The sequence below is a fragment of the Pterocles gutturalis genome, unplaced genomic scaffold, assembly GCF_000699245.1.
Source record: "Pterocles gutturalis isolate BGI_N339 unplaced genomic scaffold, ASM69924v1 scaffold4749, whole genome shotgun sequence".
NCBI classification, from domain to species: domain Eukaryota; kingdom Metazoa; phylum Chordata; class Aves; order Pterocliformes; family Pteroclidae; genus Pterocles; species Pterocles gutturalis.
In genome coordinates this window covers 17,168-37,893 of record NW_010130388.1, presented here as the reverse complement: position 1 = coordinate 37,893, position 20,726 = coordinate 17,168, and the positions used below count along the sequence as shown (strand labels likewise).

At 38.1% G+C, this 20,726-nt stretch overlaps 1 protein-coding gene across 1 annotated transcript in view; it reads left to right on the top strand.

Moving 5' to 3' along the window:
- The window catches only part of SNX14 (sorting nexin 14), a gene marked incomplete at its 5' end in the record, with an annotated part of 48,488 nt that overhangs the window by 10,663 nt on the left and 17,099 nt on the right, over window positions 1-20,726 (top strand). Inside the window, 11 exons of the mRNA XM_010080205.1 lie at window positions 3,427-3,514; window positions 7,592-7,676; window positions 9,843-9,999; window positions 10,281-10,356; window positions 11,200-11,244; window positions 11,336-11,416; window positions 11,561-11,675; window positions 13,576-13,731; window positions 14,006-14,130; window positions 15,202-15,260; window positions 19,292-19,318. Coding sequence (XP_010078507.1) covers window positions 3,427-3,514; window positions 7,592-7,676; window positions 9,843-9,999; window positions 10,281-10,356; window positions 11,200-11,244; window positions 11,336-11,416; window positions 11,561-11,675; window positions 13,576-13,731; window positions 14,006-14,130; window positions 15,202-15,260; window positions 19,292-19,318 — 1,014 coding nt within the window. The remainder of the gene's footprint in view (window positions 1-3,426; window positions 3,515-7,591; window positions 7,677-9,842; window positions 10,000-10,280; window positions 10,357-11,199; window positions 11,245-11,335; window positions 11,417-11,560; window positions 11,676-13,575; window positions 13,732-14,005; window positions 14,131-15,201; window positions 15,261-19,291; window positions 19,319-20,726) is intronic.

Below are 20,726 nucleotides of genomic sequence, written 5' to 3'. Positions count from 1 at the left end.
TTGGCATTGGGACCGGTGCTGCTCAACATCTTTGTCCGCAACATGGACAGTGGGATTGAATGCACCCTCAGGAAGTTTACCAGCAACATCAAACTGTGTGATGTGGCCGACACTCTAGAGGGAAGGGATGCCATCCCAAGGGACCTTGACAGACTTGAGAGGTGGGCCTGTGCAAACCTCATGAAATTCAACAAGGCCAAGTGCAAGGTCCTGCACGTGGGTCGAGGCAATCCCAAGCACAAATACAGGCTGGGAGGAGAATGGATTGAGCGCAGCCCTGAAGAGAAGGACTTGGGGAAGTTGATTGATGAGGAGCTGAACATGACCCGGCAATGTGTGCTGGCAGCCCAGAAACCAACCGTGTCTTAGGGGCATCAAAAGGAGCATTAGCAGCAGGTTGAGGGAGGTGATTCTCCCCCTCTACTCCACTCTCATGGGACCCCACGCCGAGTACTGCATCCAGCTCTGGGGCCGTCAACATAAGGACAAAGACCTGTTGGAGCAAGTCCAGAGGCGGGCCACAAAGATCGTCAGAGGGCTGGAGCACCTCTTCTATGAAGACAGGCTGAGGGAGTCAGGGTTCTTTAGCTGGGAGAAGACCAGGCTCCAGGAAGACCTTATTGTGACTTTTCAGTACTTAAAGGGGACTTACAAGAAAGATGCAGAGAAGCTTTTCAGCAGAGCCTGTTGTGTTAGGAGGAAGGGTAATGGTTTTAAGCTAAAAGAGGGTAGATTTAGACTAGATGTAAGGAAGAAATTTTTTACTATGAGGGTGGCGAAACACTAGAACAGGTTTCCCAAGGAGGTGGTAGATGCCCCATCCCTGGAAACATTCAAGGCCGGGTTGGATGAGGCTCTGAGCAACCCGATCTAGTGGAAGATGTCCCTGCTCATTGCAGGGGGTTGGACTAGATGACCTTTACAGGTCCCTTCCCACCCAAACTGTTGTATTATGTGACCCAAACCGGTGTTTTCAAATATGTAGCTGCTTCTATTTTAAATACAAGTAAAGCAAGAAAAAATCAGGATTTTTGTTGAATTACCAACCATAGCTTTACAGTTTTTATTTTGCAAGTTTTTTTTCATCTTTTTGATAGGAGTTGGCCAAATTTCGTAAGTATAATTGGCACACAGGGAAAAAAAAAATCACTTCAGTATTTGTATATGGTTTTCATTTATCGGTAGTTCCCGTAAGACTTTGCATGCACTAGCAATTGGGTGTATCATCTCTTTTGAGATATTGGACTCAGTAACTGTTTACAATTAACAGACTGAGCCTTTCTCTCTTAGCAAATCTCTCCATTGTAGTGACAGTTGTGTTTTTAAGGTTTTCCTCAAATTTTGGGAAAATGCAGTCAGTTTTTAAAGTATTGCCAAGCGAGTTATTTGGGCCTTCCGCTGTGTCACTAGAGATTAGAGATTTTACAGGTTTTTGATGTTTTTTTCACCAGTCTTCAGTCTGCTGGTGATTAAAAGAATGCCTCTGCAAACCTGTGGCGCATTGTGAAAGTACGTGGCATAAAGTCATGTCCAAGCAGAATGAGCCAAAATTATCCAAGTGCCAGTAAAATGGCTTCCTGGTCCAAAATACTTCATATGTATCTTGTTGTCTGTTAAATACGAATAATACAGTCATACAGTTTGTTTGCTAGTCCGTTGTCTTCCTTCGACAGTGTGGGTATTTGCTTCTCAAAATGTCAGCTGCTGATCTTAAAACAAACCAAACCTTCCCCTGCAGTATTCTTATCTGCATATGATTAACTTTTGGAGGATGGTTGTATTCCTTTTGCCAGGCTGCTTTCTTTGAGGTGCTTTCTCATGCAATTAGTTGCATAGTTTGACCGTCAGGTCATCAGTATCTGTACCTAGCAATTCATCTTCAACATGCCTTTGAATGCTATATAACCCAGGCTAACATTGCTTTAAAAAAATCAGATGCGGAATACTGTAAAATGATGTTATAGGCGTAACATTTTTATTTTTCAAATGTACTGTTGTTACTTGTAGTGATTTTTTTTTTAAATGCAAATAATGTTTGCATTTATTACATATGCAAACTCATTTATTGCTGAAAACTAGGATGGCTTTCACACAGGGTCATTAGCTAAAGCAGGATAGAACTTTCATAGTTGTGTCATTACTCAGCTCTTCTAATGCAGCTTTACCAATATCTTTAGTCATACTCTGATGGCTGTACATGCTTAACTGCTGGTAGATTTTTATTCTTTCTGTTGCATTTTATGCAATGCTGTTATCATGGTCTCTTCTTTTTCCACTCAGTTTAGTTGCAGTTTCTGCATCTAGGACTTAGTGTATTTCCCATTTTCATTCAGTTTCCCAAAAAAAGACATGGAATTAGGTATTTTTCGTCCTGAATCAACTTTATTTTTACCATTATTTTTCATGGAATATCTTTTATTGCAGCAGATGGAAACTGGCAAGACAGATAATAAGTTCAGATTATATTTTGATGTATTAATTTTGGAATCTGTTTAAATTCTTCTTTATTTCTGAGCAGAAACCATGTTAAATCATTTCATTTCTGTTCCAAGTGGCTCTAGATTGAGGTTCTTGTTTTGTTTTCTTTGTAATTGATGGTTTCATGTTTCATGCTACACCAAAAGTAGATCAGCTTTTCAAAAAGTAAGTTCTGTCATTTGTTGGTTTCCTGTGCTATGCTTTCTTTACCCTTCTGGGAAATGGCAGTGTCTGTTTAGACCAGATATAGACCCAATTTTATATTTTAAAAAAGAGAATATTATGGTATTAAATGGCACCTAACTTTTAGAACTTGTTGAAAAAATATCAATGAAAGTTTTCTCTTGGAAGAGGCTGAGCTGAAATACTAGGGATGTACCCATCTCAATAAAAGCTACATGAGAAACTACCAATTTTATAATAAAACTCGCAAGAAGTTAACAAAGCCAGATTTGTACTAAAACAGAAGAAAATTATTTGAAATCTTGAAGTATAGAAGGTCTCGTAGTGTGCAGTATGGAAAATCCAATTTTGACTAGCTTAAGTGGGGTATGTGCTTGCAGTACTCTTATTCCAAAGGCTTTGCCGATATGAATTAAATTTCACTTGATGCCCCTGAACTAGGAAACATTCACATAAGGGGAAGCTAAGTCAGATTTTACTTGGTCAAAATCATACAGTGTATTAGAGCAGGAATTGGTATGTAATTCCAATGTACTGACATATTTCTCAAGCCATTGTTGTGTGTACGTACACAGTGGGAATGCTGTGTATTTTACTCGAATAGAAGACTGCTTTGTCTGCCCACACGTGGTAGCTTTAATTTCAGTTAATACCAGTTGTAGCATCACCGTTGAATGTTCTTATTCCAGCTTTTAGTAGTGCCAAATGTATTGTGGTTGGGTTAATATAAATGTATTTTATTCTGTTTTCTTTGCAACGCTGCAGAAATATTACTGATGATGAATCCTCAGTGGATGAACTGAGAGGCACTCTGCGGTTTTTTGCATCTGTTTTAGTTCGGAGAATTCACAAGGTAAGATGACTTAAAGGTATTAACATTGTTTTTCCATCAGAGATAACTGATAGCTATCTGTAGCGAGTTCTTTAATTCTTTTAAAACAGTGATTCCAAAGTCAGTCTTACAGAGGGTGTAGGCAGTTTCCATCTAAGTTTCTTCTTTGTGTTATCTGTTCGCTCCTGGAGTGTATCCTGTTCCTGGTTATAAACCATCTTTGAAGATTCATCACTGGAAGTGTTCAATGTCAGATCGGACATGGCTTTGAGCAACCTTATCTAGTGAAAGATGTCCCTGCCCATGACAGGCGGTTGGACTGGATGGCCTCTGAAGGTCCCTTGCAACTCAAACAGTTCTATGATTATGTGATTCTTGCAAATGGATTTATTTTTTGTAGCAGTGCAAAGCATTATTAAAACCTTGAGATGATCTTTTAGCTGTCTTTTAGTGACTTAATCCAAGTGGAAACAATTTTTAGAATTATCGAAAAAGAGCTATTAGAAAACGGTTAGCAGTGTACCTGTCTTGTAACTTCTGCTTGCTTGACTTCTTTAAATGCAGACAAGGTCCTTACATTGTCTATAAAGTGTCATTAAGTGAACAGCATACTATAAGAATTAAAACAGGTATGGTTCTTATATTAATATAGTTCTTAAGAAACGTTCTGAAGACTAAAGATTCAAATTTTTTATTTACTGTGTTTAATACACTAGCACATATACTCCGTTTTCTGGTAAAGTGTTTCAAGCCTGTTTTACAGGAACTGCTTCTAAATTTCTGGCTATTCTAAGAAGGAAGAGTTGCTAACTGAGTTTCCAGATTTACTCAGTGCTGGCCCCTCTGCTGGAACAATTACCATAAATGTGTGTCTTTTTTTCTCCCCTTCTTAGTAACAGCAGTGTTTCCTGAACTACAAGTTGTACATGTACTCTGTCACGACTGATTCACAGTCTGATTCTGTCCTTGTTATATATCAAATCCAGATGACTTTCTTGTTTACTCTAACTCAAGCATGTTGCTTTTTAAAGGGAAACGTCTGTGTAGCACAGACATCATATGGAGGTGTGAAAGTGGAGTAAATCTTTCAGAGTGAAAATTTACATCAGGGTCTTTAATTTGGAGTTGAAATGCATGCACGTATTAGTTTCATTGTTCGTAGATCCATCGTTGATTCAGAAAGTCGTGATGTCTCCTCTTTTGAGTGGGTAATAAGGTATTAATCATGTTATCTTGGATCAGCTCTAGTATCTTTGAGTATTAATTTACCATACCTGCCTTTGACAGTAATGAAGCAATGTGTTCAATTCTATGTATCTGGGTAGACAACACATGCAACAAAAACTCAAGACACGTACAAGTATTAAGCCCAGTCGGGGAACTACAAACTAAAGGCCAGCACAGAAATGCATTTCTCTTTACAAATATTCAGATATATTTGTATCCATCCTAGAGAATAATATAATTTATTTTGTCTCTGTGTGTGAAATGGTACAGATATCTCAAGCAAAAAGGTACTCATAATAACTTTGTGTTTTGGAACAAAATTGAAACTTGGCGTGCTCAGTCATGCAGGGGAGCATGGTGTCTCATGCTATGCTATTTTTTCAGCTCGTACTTTTTTTCTGCTGAATAAGTGTTTCTGTGTGTGCACACACCCAGATACAGATTCAGACAGCCTGAACTAATAGCTGTGCTGCATATACTCCTGAAAATGTTGTGCATAGAAATCAGAGTTGATATGCAAGTTGCAAATAAAATACCAACTTTTTGTCACTTTAGGAATCCTAGTTTAAAGCTTCAGTAATTAACCAAAAAGAGTTATGAGAGAATATTTTATAGCCTTTCGGCTCTGATACATTGTTCTTTGTAACCTCATTTCAGGAGAAATTCATCATTGATTGCAAAATGAAATAGTCTTACACCTTTGCCAAACAGCTGTACGTTGGTTTGGATTTATTAAATGCTTGAAGGCAATGGTCTAGCTAATAGAGATTACATTTTTAAATTCAGGAACTACTATATGTAAGAAAGACTGTTTTTTCCTTTTTTTAGGTTATATCTGTATACTTTTTTGCCAAAGACTCTTCTACTTTTGAGTTAAGACTTAAAATTGCTTCAATGAAAATAATTCCTTTGTTTTCTGTTTAAGGCTGTCTAGGTGGATTTTTTTGAGGAATGGTTGTTGAACAAAGTGACAAGCACTTCAGGCCAGTCAGCTCTTAAGTATTTGTTGAAATACTTAAATGCTTTCTCTCCTCTTGCAGTTGGGTCGAGGCAATCCCAAACGCAAATACAGGCTGGGTGGAGAATGGATAGAGAGCAGCCCTGAGGAGAAGGACTTGGGGGTGTTGGTTGATGAGAAGCTGAACATGGGCCGGCAGTGTGTGCTGGCAGCCCAGAAACCAACCGTGTCCTGGGGGTATCAAAAGGAGCGTGGCCAGCAGGTCGAGGGAGGTGATTCTCCCCCTCTGCTCCACTCTTGTGTGACTCCGCAGAGAGTACTGTGTCTGGCTCTGGAGTCCTCAGCACAGAAGGACATGGAGCTTTTGGAGCAAGTCCAGAGCAGGGCCACAAAAATTATCAGAGGACTGGAGCACCTATTCTATGAAGACAGGCTGAGGGAGTTGGGATTGTTTAGCCTGGAGAAGAGAAGTCTCTGGGAAGACCTTTTTGGGACCTTTAAGGGAGCCTACAATAAAGCTGGAGAGGGACTTTTTACAAGGGCGTGTAGTGATAGGACAAGGGGTAATGGCTTTAAGCTGGAAGAGGGTACATTTAGATTAGATATAAGGGAGATGTTTTTTAACAATGAGGGTGGTGAGGCAGTGGCCCAGGTTGCCCAGAGAAGCTGTGGATGCCCCATCCCTGGAGGGGTTCAAGGCCAGGCTGGATGAGGCTTTGAGCAACCTGGGCTAGTGGGAGGTGTCCCTGCCCATAGCAGGGGGGTTGAAACTTGATGATGTTTGAGGTCCCTTACAACCCAAACCATTTTATGATTCTATGATTAAGGTCTTTATTTGACTTAGCAGTGAGGGGGGACAAATTCCATTAGGGAAAAAAATATGTTCAGAAGTCTTAAATTTTGAATATTTACAACTACCTGTTTCTGCTTCTCCGAGATGTCTTTTGTTCTTGCTTAAAATAAAGGGCATACAAAGTGTAAAGCAGTTTCTAGATTAGTTTCTGTGGAAACTACTGCAGCTGATAAAGAAGAACCCCTTGAAACTGTACAGACTGGGGAGTTGACTGGCTGTGGAGAGAAGCTCTGCTGCAAAGGACGTGGCCACATGGTAGACAGTAAGCTGAGTATGAGCCAGCAGTGTGTACTGGCAGCAAAGAAGGTCAGCAGTATCCTGGACTGTATTAACAGGAGCAGAGCCAATCGATCAGGCAAAGTGATTAGACATCTTTCCTTGGTGCTCTTTAGGTGGCATCTAGGATACTGCATCCAGTTTTAGGCTCCCCATCACAAAAGAGACATTGATAGATTGGAGCAAGTTCGACCAAGTGGCCATCAAGATGGTTGGGGCTGGACCATTTGACCCGTGAGGAGGATCACATGATACTGTTGTTGGCACTCATGGTCATCTTGACTCAGTAACTCAAATTTTCTTTCGGTTCTTCTGTCACCTGAGCTGGGATGTTTTTTCTGCATATATAGAGGAGGGTTTCACTTTGCTTTTAGCCCTTGTGGACATGATTGTTGAGGGTTAAGGTACACGAGTACTAGAAGCAGAGCGTTGTTGCTTTTGTTGGTGGTCAAACCTTCAGGTGTCATATACTGTGACTTGGATATCAAACTGTATAGCTATAAATATTGCAATGGAAGAATCATAATGGGAACAAGTCGACAATAAATGTGTTAACAGTATTTTTTATGGCATTTAGTTCTACATGATATTGTATGCTTTGCCCAGAAGAATGAGCGTACCGTCAGTTCACCTAGAGAATTTATGGGTTGTTTTGTAAGGGTTTGTTTTATGGTTAGAAGGGGGACATATAAGCAAATTAATATGTGTGGCAGTTGTAGGTAATAAATTTGGGGAAAAAAAAAACCTAAAACAATTATGTTTTTATTATAAAACTGTTCTTTAGGTGGATATTCCAGCTGTTGTAACAAAGAAAATGCTCAAGGCAGCAATGAAACACATTGAAGTGATAGCCAAGGCCAGGCAGAAAGGTAAAGACTTCGTATGTTGTCAGTTTCAAAGGGCAAGTATAGGTGTTTCTTTTTGCATGTTTGTTATTATATTTATTAAATCTTCTCATCCTCACTGTCTTCTCTTCAAAAAACAAAGAGTGAACCTTTTGTTTTTCTTCTTGAGGTTCCAAAGATAAATTAGGGAAAAAGTTATGGTACAAACAATCTCTCAGTTTGGTTTTCATTTCCCTACGTTCAAAATACTAAATTGCTTTCTCTGTATGGTAAACAGGAATGTCTTTTTTGTCTATTCAGAGCAATCAAGATCATTTAGCAATGCATCTTGAGGTTTTTCCTCTGTATTCCGGATGAGCAGTTATAAACGAAAGGATTTGCATGGCCATGCACTATAATGTAACTGTAACCCTTACAGCTAGAATGATTTCACATCTGCACACTAACACAAGCAGTTAGTGGTGCTGTTCAATATGTTGAAAAGTTAGGTTTATGTTTATAAGCCATGGAGAGACTTTAAGCAGTAGCATATTTAATTATTATTTAAATAAAAATATCTTCACAAGCCTAATGTAAAAATTAGATTAAAACTGAACATTGAAGGAGTATTTGGAAAATAGAACACTTGCTGTTGGAACTTTATTTTTTTCACTGGCTGTGTTCCACAGTGCTGTATCTAGTAAATGTGGTTTCATTCAACTTTTAAGCATAGATGTTTACTTTCACTGGAGTCATGAACTTTCCTTCCTTCCCTCAAAATGTCTGCTTGATGTACATAAATATATGCCATCGGTCCTGGGAGTAGTGGGTAATGAGTAACATGAATAATGAGAGATAGATAGTGTGATCATGCTAGATGCTTTTCATGGCACAACAGCAAGTTCAAGATACTAGATTATCTTGCAGTGCTGTTTATGCCAAATTTTGTATTTCCTTTGATTTCTACTAAGGAGTTGGAAACACTTCAGCAGCAAAGAACTCTATTTGAAATGTATGGCATTGAAAATTAAAGGAAAAGACTTGTTCCCTGATGGCAGATGTGTGAAACAGCAGCTGAAGATGATTTTTAGGAGTGCCTTCTAGTAAACGTTGCTAAACCACCACCATAATACATGATTCAGAGGCAGCTTGCAGGTTGCTTTGGTTGCTAGTTGAGCCTAGCCTTTTCTGTTTGTTTATTTTCTAAATCCTTTTTCAGATGATTGTTTTAGGAGGCATTTCCTTTCTTCCTACTCTTCTTACCCTTGTGTCTCTCGGTAATTCCTCACTATCTGCACAGACACCTGCATGATGCATTGCCTGTCATTGCCAGAGAGCACATGCTCTCTCTATGCTTTTAGTGACACCAACTGTGCAGACTTACCAGGCAATACACATTCCTGCATCCCCCGTATCAGCTGGTACCACTCATGGTTCTTGGTTGTGGGGGACAAAGTCTGCATTAGGTACCTGCCCTGCGCCTGGTGTGGTTCTTGGCGTGAGGCTGTGCTGGATTGCTCGTGCAGCTAGGGTGGGATTTGTTACAGCTCAGTTCTTGCCTTTGAAGCGAGTTCAAGGAATAGAACATTGTTGGTTTTAATTAATATGTATAGTTTTTAATCTGATAAAGCAGGTATTCTTTCAGCTCCATGTAGCTACTTACAAGAGTCAGAGCTCCTGCAGATCCCCATGCTGGTTTTGGTTTGATTTACGCTGTGTTTAAAATTTATGTTCCTTCACATTTGTTTCTGAATGTTCTAAGCAGGAAAGGGATATAACAGTATTGAATAAAAGTTTACCTATATGTTGATTTCAAATTGTATTGTAGGCAAGTCAATAGGCAGAAGCCCAATAAACAGGAGACTGGGAAGGAGGTCAGGAAAAAAGCAAGTAGAGGCGACTTTGGACAGTTCAGTTTTTTAGAAGATGTTGAGTTCCTCAGTAATTATAAATGAGAAAACATTCTGGAAGCCATGCAAACTGCAGTTGTTTGGTGGAAGAAATCTTATTTCAATATGAAGTTTTATTTTTACATACCCAGGCTTCAAAGTCTAAGCCAAGGTTCTTTTGTAAAATTTCAACATTGTGTCCCTTTGGCAGTCCTATATATATGAAAAGTATTAACTTTGTAGCTCAAATGAAAAGCAATCACCTCTTATTTCATAATAAGAAAAAGCTGAAACAACTCATAATACTGGTTTTTACTTGCAGTAAAAAATGCAGAATTTTTACAGCAAGCTGCTTTAGAAGAATATGGACCAGAACTCCATGTTGCTTTGAGAAGCCGAAGAGATGAACTTCACTACTTAAGAAAACTTACTGAACTTCTTTTTCCTTATATTTTGCCCCCGAAGTCAACAGAGTGCAGGTACAGAAATTATTTAGAATTGCATTTTTTAAAGTATCTGCATACTATATAGTACAATAATTTTGGGTAGTGAAAGAATGAACTGCAAAGTCATGGTCCTCATTCCTCCTCCTTATCCCTTTGCTTGTGAGTTTTTTGATTGGTCTTAAAAATATTCTATCACGCTTAAGGTATTATTAAATACTAAAATATTTCCCAGTAAGATCTAATGGCATTGGAAACTTCACTTAGAAAATTATGTAATCTAATATTTGTTCTGATTTTTTTTTTTTTCTTTTCAGATCCCTGACTCTTCTAATAAGAGAGATCCTGCCTGGTTCTGTTTTCCTTCCCTCAATGGATTTTTTAGCTGATCCTGTAAGACTTTGGAACACAGGAATAACCTTAGTTTATTCAATATTATTTTTTTTATGTGTTGTGGTAAAGCAGATGATGCACAATGACTGACTTGCTATGCGTTTTGACTGGGTAAAAGGAAAAGAAATCTTGTGGCCGATGTTTTTGTTTGGTCATTATAACTGGTTTGAGTGCTTAACTGACTGGGCTGACTGAAATACAGTACTGGCATGATCTCTTAAGAATGTATTTTTAGTGAAGGACTTCAGTTCCTGTCAAATGGGAGAATGCTGTGCTGGTATAAGCACCTTCAAATTGGTATAAGTGCATTTTAACAAGGGCTCAGTTACTTGAACTCTGGCTGTATGTATCTTTATAGCAGTGAAAGTAAACCAGATTTTCTTGCAGCTGTATTGAAATCAGTTCTTTTGTCCTTAATTCTGCAAATCAAAGTGCACTGCCACCTTTGATTTTATTTATGCATGTATTTTAATATTTAAAATGGCACTACTTACGAAGGTGTCACCTAGCTGCAAGCAGAAGTTACTGTAGCTGTGGAAGTATGAGCAATTCATTAGGTCTGCACTAACAGTAAAAATATTTTGCAGAGTGTTCCTCTGCTGAGTAAGAATGCTTCTGTGCAGGTCTCTTCAGAAATTCCCTGACTTGTAAATACTTGAAGAGACCATTGAAGATTAATTCTCAAACATGTATTGCCAGGCTTTGTTTTTTCTTTCTTTTTTTTTTTTTTAAAGTATTAATATATTCACAGGTTTAAACTTGAGCATGACATAGTAGTGAAATGATTTGAAGCTAATTTGTTGAGTTTCTTTAATAGTAAATTTGTCTTGTGTTTTCCTGCAGGACACTGTCAACCATTTGCTGCTGATCTTCATTGATGATAGTCCAGTGAGTACTGACAAAGTTAAAACAGTAGTAATTTGTTCACCCATTAAGGAAGCTTTCTTACTCAATTGTCTCTCATCAATTTTTTCTACAGCCTGAGATAGCAACTGAACCTACTTCTTCATTGGTTCCATTCCTTCAGAAATTTGCAGAGCCAAGAAATAAAAAACCATCTGTAAGCAAAGGCAACATTTATTTCCTTTCCTGGTTTGAATAAGTGTTTTACTTTACCTGTTGTTTTTGTTCTACAACTCTTTGCATCATTTATGTACTCACTGAAAGTTTGAAAATTGTCTGACTGCATTTTTAACCTACTAAGGTCCTGAAACTGGAGCTAAAGGAGATCAGAGATCAGCAAGACCTTTTATTTCGGTTTATGAACTTCCTGAAACAGGAAGGGGCAGTCCACGTGCTGCAGTTCTGCCTGACTGTAGGTAAGATTGCATGTGTATGCTGAGGTATATTTGATGATCTGTGAAATCTTTAAGCATTTGCATATTGAAGTGAATATTCGGTCTCAGAACTAGGCAGCATTTTTAAGCAAGAGATTACCTTTCAGGATCTGTGTTCACCTACTTTGATACGTCCTGATTCTTGAATGCTAATCTTGGCAACACTGATGTCAGTGTGGACTGTAGGTCTTAAATGTATTTCTATTTATTGGTAAAGGTTGTACAGTTTAAAATACAATATTCTTGTAAGAAAAAAGTTCTGGCCACTGATACAAATTACAGCTGGCTTTTTTTAGTCTGTGGTTACTAAAGTATTACTAAAATGAGCTGTTCAACGTTAAAAGCTTCTCATGTTCTTTTAGCTTTAAAATTCTGATTTCTGCAAAGAACAGAAGCTTAACAGGAACATTAAAGGTGTTGAAACCTTCTATTCAATAACCTGTACCTTCATCATGAAGCATCCATTTGGTTTTACCATTACACAAGTGTTGTTTGAAAAGCCTTCTGCTTTCCAGGGATAAGGTTTTTTCTGAAGTCTCAGTAAGCTAGAGTGGTTTATTTCAAGTTTTTTGATAACTAGTTTTTAATTACTGGCTTACCAAAATAATGGGTTTTTTGGTTTTAGTAAACAAGTATTTCCCTGTGGCAGAGGAAATAATGGATGTGTCTTCATATCCCAAGCCCATACATATATCAGGAAGATGTGAAATTAGAATAGATAGATTTTTCTCATAAAATAGTGCAGAAATCATTAATCATTATCTAAGATAAATATAACTAATCTCTGTGCATGCAGCTTCTTATGTGCTCATAATCCTTCCAAACATGTTCGCTTTTTCTCCAAAAAACTCCTCACCAAAAACCAACAAAACCTGGTGCTTGCAGGTGGTTCTAAGCTGACCCTTCTAGAGCTCTCTAGAGCTGCTTCCTCTAGCAAGAAGGTTACTCAAACTGTGGCTATTGCCCACGATCAGTCTTTTTTTTCTGGGTAAACCTCAGCGTTTTCTTCCTTCTAAACTTCTCTTACATTCTCATACTTGGCAAATCTGTATATTAGCTTATAAAACAAATAATGAGATTTAGGTTTCTCGGGTTCTGCTGTTCCAAACTGTCTACTGTAGGTGGTTCTTCACTTGATAGAAATGTTTTGTATAAGAAGCACTTAACTGAGGAAAAAAAACCCCCAAAAACCCCAGAAGAGTCTTGGTAGACTTTCTGTGAAGAAGTTTGGTTTTCTCTATTAATTGAAAAATGCATCAAACGCTACCTTATTTTCCGCTCTTTCCTCCCAGTAGTCAGGCCATGAACAGGATGGGCCAATAAATCAAGAAGGATTGCACAATAATTGTGCTGAGTAGGATTTTTATTTTATCAGGGAATTTCATTCTTAACTTAGTCTGATATTAAAGATAGTATTGAAAATATTATGATGGGTTGGGTCTTAGGAATGAAATAGCACCAGAATAGGCAGATGAATGGTGTAAAGGGCTGTTGGGGTTCTGTGTGTCTAGCATGAACTGGAAATCATGCTGAAAGAAAACTACAATTTACAATTTGGTATTTTAGGAAAAAAAAATTAATTCTTCTGAGTAATTCTTCTGCCAGGAACAGCTTCATGGATTTATCATTACTGTGATAAGGAATAATTAGTTTTAATTGCAATATATTTTTAGTAATAATGTCATAAACAAATCTGAATTATAATTAATAAGAAGGCAGCTACCTTATTACCTGAGTTTGAGATGTCTTCTGTTTCTATTAATTTTAAGTTTTACAAATTATTATGGCTGCTGGAAAATGAGTTGATAGAATAGGTTGCTTCAAGGTGCTATTTGCTAGCCAAGTGGATCAATAAATGCATTTTCTTTCCTTTGCTTCTCAGAGGAATTCAATGACCGAATCTTGCGACCAGAACTATCAGATACTGAAAAGATGTCTCTGCATGAGGAAGTACAGAAAATTTACAATACTTATTGTTTGGATGAAAGCATTGATAAAATTAGATTTGACCCTTTTATTGTGGAAGAGATTCAAAGAAGTAAGTTTGAATTTGAAAGGAATAATTTACCCTGGAATTCAAACAGCATTCTGTAATAAAGTGAAGACTAATTCAACTAAATATGATCACCCTTTACTTTTGTCATAGTTTTAAAAATTGTTACCCCTTGCTATGTTGTGCTTTACCCTAGTTTTGTTAGTTTATTTCTTTTTATGTCAAACTTACAGTAGCTTGCAAAGCAATCACAAACTCAGACCAGAAAACCCGCAAACTTTATATGCCTATATATTTATATTTGCAATTTTTTTAATAGTTGCTGAAGGTCCATATATGGATGTTGTGAAACTTCAGACTATGAGGTGTCTTTTTGAAGCTTATGAGCATGTACTTTCTCTACTTGAGAATGTTTTTACTCCTATGTTCTGTCACAGCGATGAGGTAAGTGTGAAATATTTGAAGAGCAGTCTTAAAGCAAGATTGTATTGTTTTTAGGATACCCTATTTACAACAGTCATGTGCATGTGGAACCGAAAAATATATCTCCATTTTCCACTTGAGTTAGTATGCCAGAGCTGGGACCAATCTCAGTAAGAAAACTGCATTTTTTCTAGTTCAACACAACATCAACAGAATAAAAAAAAAATTCTTCATTTTTTGATGTAACAATTTGGGTATATCACTGCTGTTACAAAGTCCTCTCCACCCTTTCTTTTATGGTTGCAAATTTGGTGCAAAAGTAATCTACATGGTAGAACACTTTTAAGAATCTCTTTATTTACTTTTTAAAATATAACTGTACTTAAAGAAAGATACAAAAGTTGTATTTAGGTACCTTCAGCATTATGTGTTCCAGCAGCTAAAAGTCAGGTGTCTGTTTTCCGGAAGGTCATTCAAAGCAATTCCGTAGGCATTTGAGATTGGTCTGTGATTGGGCTCTTAAAGCAAGTTGAAAAAAAAAAAAAAACCCCAACGCTGGGCCGACAGCTGCCTAAAGGCTTCCAGTAGGAAACACTTTAGGGATGAGTCTGAATTCTTCTCTCTTTTAGAGTTTGTGTGTGTAAATCAGGTTGCATGTTAAGCTTCTCGCATTTATTTGCAGCACAATATATTGACTTGTCCTGGGAATGGGTACTTACCTTACTTGGAATTATTCTTTATAATAAAGTATATTTCTCAAAAATGGTATTGATGGTCATCTTTCCCATAATAGCTATAATGGTTCAAATGCTCGATTTTTTTAACAAGGAGGAGTCATGGGTTTTGCTTAATTTTAGTTTTATTTCTGTTTTGGTTTTCGTTTTTTAATCCAAGACTATGTAAAGTAAAATAAGTAGTCCTGGGAGTATGTATTGCAAATTTGGTCTGTCCTTTTCCAGATAACGTAACGGATAGATTACGAGCAGCTTGCCTTTTACTTCTGTTCTTGTTTCCCAAATTCTCCAATGTCATTGCATAGTAGCCCATACCTCAATTAACCCAGTGTTTTCTTTGATACCTTGTCTGTTGTAGTACTTCAGACACCTTCTAAGAGGAGCAGAGTCACCAACACGCAATTCAAAGTTTAACAGGTAGGTATGGTAGAGTTTTTTAAGTGTTGTTCTTTGTTTTTTAGTTAAAGGCATCAAAATATTAAACCATAGGAATGTTGCTACTACCTGACACTAATTTGACTAAATTTTTATCTCTATTTTTTTTTTAAATGGACAACTTACATATTGAAAGAGCAAGCAATATTATACAAGATGTCTTTCTGCTTTGAAGTGGCTTACATTAAAGAATTTAAAATGTGATTTAGACAACATTTGAGAAGGGGGAAGGGAAAAATGGATGTATAGTGAGAATAAGATAATGTGGAAATAAAGTGGTGATTTAATTGACTGGATATACAAATACCATTTTGTTGGTGCAATGGTGGCTCTTCTTGGATTTCAGGTCTTACAGGGGATAGGTGCAGTGTACCCTGCATCTAACCAACCTGATCCCATAATGGGAATCTCCTCTTGTTGCGACAAGGAGGATTTGACATTTCTTCTAGGTCAGATGTGTTTTCTGTTCTTCAGCTCTTCCCATTGATTGCAGAAATGTTGCATGAGAAACCTTGTTTCTGGGTTTGGGCTGTATGCTTACAGACCACCTTCAGGATCCTTCAGGCCTGTGGAGAATCATAGAATGGTTTGGGTTGGAAAGGAGCTTAAAGATCATCAAGTTCCACCCCCCTGCCATGGGCAGGCCCCCCTCCACTAGCCCAGGTTGCTCAAAGCTTCATCCAGCCTGGCCTTGAACCCCTCCAGGGATGGGGCATCCACAGCTTCTCTGGGCAACCTGGGCCACTGCCTCACCACCCTCACAGTGAAAAATTTCTTCCTAATGTCTAGTCTAAATCTGCCCTCTTTCAGCTTATACCCGTTACCCCTTGTCCTCTCCCTACACTCCCTGATGCAGAGCCCCTCCCCATCTCTCCTGTAGCCCCCTTCAGGTACTGGGAGGCTGCCGTTAGGGCTCCCCGGAGCCTTCTCTTCTCCAGGCTGAACAACCCCAACGCTCTCAGCCTGTCCTCACAGGGGAGGTGCTCCAGCCCTCTGACCAATTTCATGGCTCTCCTCTGGACTCTCTCCAACAGCTCCAGGTCTTTTTTATGTTGGGGCCCCACATCTGAACACAGCACTGCAGGTGGGGTCTTGCGCAGGAGAAGGTGATCTTCTATTGTGGGGATAGGTTGAGGAAGCTTGAGGTCTCATCATTTCTTACCGTTCATTTTATGCTGGATGGCTCAGTCATAGACTAACCCAAATGAACTGCTGTTGTGGTCTAGCCAAAAGAAGGAAAACTTCAGTGTGACAGTCTTTGTTTTGGATAGGATTTCTTTCTTGGTATAAAATAAGATGCACAATACTGTAGAACGTGCTAGTGTTTATCATCTCAGTTTACTCTTCTAGAGGAGTAACAGCAATTTATTTAACTTTTTCTGCTTTCACTAGAGGTACACTTAGCAGCAACCCTCTTGATTTGCAGCCTCCTGTGAGGTGTATTACTGTGAGATCCCTTTCTCCCCTGCTAATGTTCTTCAAAAACTACGTGATCATTCTCTTTAATGTGTCTCCATTGGTGACTTCTATTATGTAGTCTTTATAGTTCCTGTAGACCCAGGACTCAGGCTTTGGTGTAGTGCTTTCTCAGATTGGTGCTTGACAAGCTTCTGTTTCATAGCAAAGAGGCATGTCAGGCAGTTAGACCAAACTGCATTTCTCCCCTATGTGATACCCCACTAGGAATGGTGACCTTAAAACACACTCCAGCTTCTGCTGAAGATGGCTGCAGGATTCCATCCAGACCTTTAAATCTGCCTTCTTGTATCTTTCCCAAAATTATTGATGTCAAGGGTTGAAAGTATCCTGTCATGCACTTCTTAAATTTTGTTAAAGTGTGAAAACATTTAGGTCACCTCCTTGGTGCTTTGCTTTCCAAAACAGAAAGGGTGAAATTACAGACAGTCTCTATCTGGAGTTTTTTAAATACATCTCTTGCTGTGAAATAAGCCAGTTCTGTTTGGGGACTGTCACAACATATTCCCCTGGATTTCAGACAGCATCCCTAGCATTACTGGAAATTTATCTGCTTTACATTTTAGACCAATTTGAATACCTTGAGTATACATGTGGGTTTATGGTACAAGGTACTGTATGTTTCTGAAGTGATGCCTCAGTGATTGCTTCCATGAAGCACAGGTCCTATCTGCAAGTAGTTTGCCTGTTGCTTTGGAGTTTTCCTCTGCAGAATCTGGTATAGACAGTCACTGCCAAGAGAAAAAAGAAATTAAAAAAAGATTACTTGTGGAATTATTCCAGATGTTATCCACATACACATACCTTATCCTTCCTTCTCTTCCCTATTCTAGCATTAGTTCAGAGAAGATCTATGCAAAGAGATGAGTTTTGTTTTCCATTATCTTTGATGCTTTGCTAATGGTGCTGTATGTGTAGATAGATACTGCTGGTTAAAAAGGCAAATCAGGTAGTAGATACGGAATCGCAGTGGAATGTACATGTGGGTAATGTGTTGAAAGATTTCAGTTATTGTAAGACAAGAAAATTACAGAGCAGTTTCTAGAAAATACAAGTGGGAAAGCAGGAAGAAGTGACTATCACCGTGTAATTTCTGGTTTGAATCACTTCTTTGAGCTGTAGAACGTGATCATAGCTTTTTTTTTTTTGTGTACAGATAGGACAAATTATGTGCTATGAAAACTGCCAAGGTAATAGATGAGAAGTTCCAAGTATTTCTGGTGTGTAAAGAAGTCACACTGAGGATATTCTGATAACTTGATAACTACCTGTGGTTGTCAACAGTTTAACTCCATAACTTAATATGTTCCAACTAATGTTTAATGTGTGTGACCAGTGAAAACTGATGTTTTAAGTTCCAATGCTGGCAACTTAATTTTGGGTGTGTGAAAGAGAGAACAAGAATTCCCTCTCCCTCTTGCATGTTTATGTATTTATAATACATAACTACATTACTTAAAGGTATGCTCTGTTGGAAGTCTAACAAAAAAAGAAAAGCCGTATGTGATATAGTCTCCCAGATTTCTGGATAGCTGTATATCCGCCTTGATTTTCTACAAACCATGACCACATATAGAAATAGACACGTCCTGTTTTCTCATAGTTGTGATAGCAATAAAATTAAAACATTTTTCAAGTAAAGGACCAAGTAGAAAAGTTGTTAACAATTTTGGAGAGTAGATAGGGGTAACACCCACAGAATGAATCTGTGAACAGTTGTGTGCGGTGTAATTGTCACCATCAGTTCCAACTTGGTAGCTTATGTTTCCAGTTTTACAGTTAACATGGCTAAAGACAGTGTAAGAAGGCTAAGATTCAGTTCCTCTTGTAAAACAAAATATAAAATGTGAATATTTTAATCCCATATTAGTGTGTCCAGAATTCAGTAGCTCTAGTGAATTAAAATCATGGGTGCAGTAACTGTGTTCGTGTTTAAACATCTCAGTTGGAATTAACTGATTTGATGGCTGTGGCATTGGTTCCTTGGACCAGGTTACACAGAATGTCAAAAATACATGACAGTTCTTAAAATCTGTGAAATTTAAAAAAAATTTAATTGTGGGGGGTAGGGAGCGATGTTATTACATGAAGTCAGTCCACAGCCTTTTCTTTGTAATGGCCAGATGAACTATATTCCTGTGTGACGTCTGAACATAGGCTGTAGAAAAGTTAGCTGCCTGTTTAACAGGCACTCCAGGTAACTTTAAGAATGAAAGTCATTCTCTATAAATTGGTAGCAGCTTGTGCTGAATGGCAGTGAAGACCTGACAGTTTCAGTAACTGAGGTTTTAAATTCAAAGGCCAGGGTTGTGGTGATGAAATGTGTGGGTACTGTTCGTGTTTCACTTTCTTAGGATTTTAGGCCAGGAACTCCTAATTGTACCACATTTTTTATTAATCTGTAGTGTTAGTCGAAGCCTATTCAGTTTTGTTGAGATAGGTCTGTCAATTTTTTTTTTTGTTGTTGTTGGTTTTTGTTTTGTTTTAACACTATTTTCTCCTGGGCTCTGCGGTAATTTATGTGCCTGTTGTTGCAGAAGTAGCCTGAGTTTGGATGACTTCCGGTAAGTCTCTCTAACACTCAGTAAATGTTGTGTGTTAGTTATGCTGCGTCTATCATGACTGCACCACCCAGTCTTTTAACAGCAATTAACTGTCCATTTTATTTGCAAAAATGTGAATGTCTTCTCTGGACTAAATCATGTTTCTCCCCACAATAAGTTTACTCCCCATGTCCTCTTCACAAGTGTTTAGAAATTGCTTAATTACTAATTTCACCAGTTTGCAGCATATTAATATTGTTTGCTGTTAACGAGCTGTCTCGTATTAGTCTTGAAAGAATTTGCTTAACTTGAAGATTTTTTTTTTTTTGGCCTGTGACTGCTGCCTGCTCCAAAATTTTTTTGACTCCATGTCCCATTTCCAGATCCTGTTTGAGGTTTTATCCACTTAACTGCTTGTTTTACCTTGCACAGCTGTGTCCAGGATGATCATTGCCTAACATTGCATTCCAATACAACCATTTAATGAATATTATCAAGCACTCAAAGCCAGCAATTCCTCAAATTAGTTCTCTGCAGCTTTTCTTGTGACTGTTACAGGTTTGATTACAGCATATGCTATTTTTTATCATTTGCTCTAGGTAGTCTGTGGTCACTCATTAATGACTTAATAGCTGTTCAATGCTTTGTTTTCTCATTATCCATGCCTCTTTAAATACATGCTATCCAAACTCAGAAAACATTTTTTTCATTGTGGGCTTTTCCTTACAATTTGTCAGAGCATTAGCATTCAATATATTACTCATACCATTCTTCAGTCTTGAGGGGACATTATCAGCTTCATTTTACAGGTTAGGAATCAAGGTATATAGACACTGTTTGTCTTTTATGTGCCAGTTCGGTGTATTGAGTTACAATGTGCTAAGAGTGTTGAGCAATAAGAAATACCTGGGACGTAAGTGCAGTTCACTGATTTTTCGAGAGCAGCTCTACGTGCTCAGCATTCCTCCTAATTGGGTGTAGGGGTTTTAGTCAGCCAAAGGAAAAATAACACTTTGACTTCACATGCATGTAAATATCTTTTATGCATGCAGGGATCATGCAAGAAAATTGTTTTGCAACCATCCATGATTAAAGAATACCACAGTGCATAGTGGTACTAATGCAATCTCTGGACTGCAATTCCCAGCTACAGAGTGAACAACAATTGTAATTTTTTAATGTTAAGCGAGTGTGACTTCTGGAGCTTTAAAAAAAAAAACAAACAAAAAAAGCGTTCCAACCCCTCCTTGTCCCATCGTTCATCAAGAAATGTTGAATCTGTAGACTCTCGGGGCCCTGCCACGAAAGCAACTATAGAATGAGAGTCTAATAATGCTGTTATGTGGATCAGCACTAGAGGGAGCGGCATACTTTTCCCAATGAGTTTTGTATATATATATTTGTTGACAGTAGAAGAATTGACAGTTCT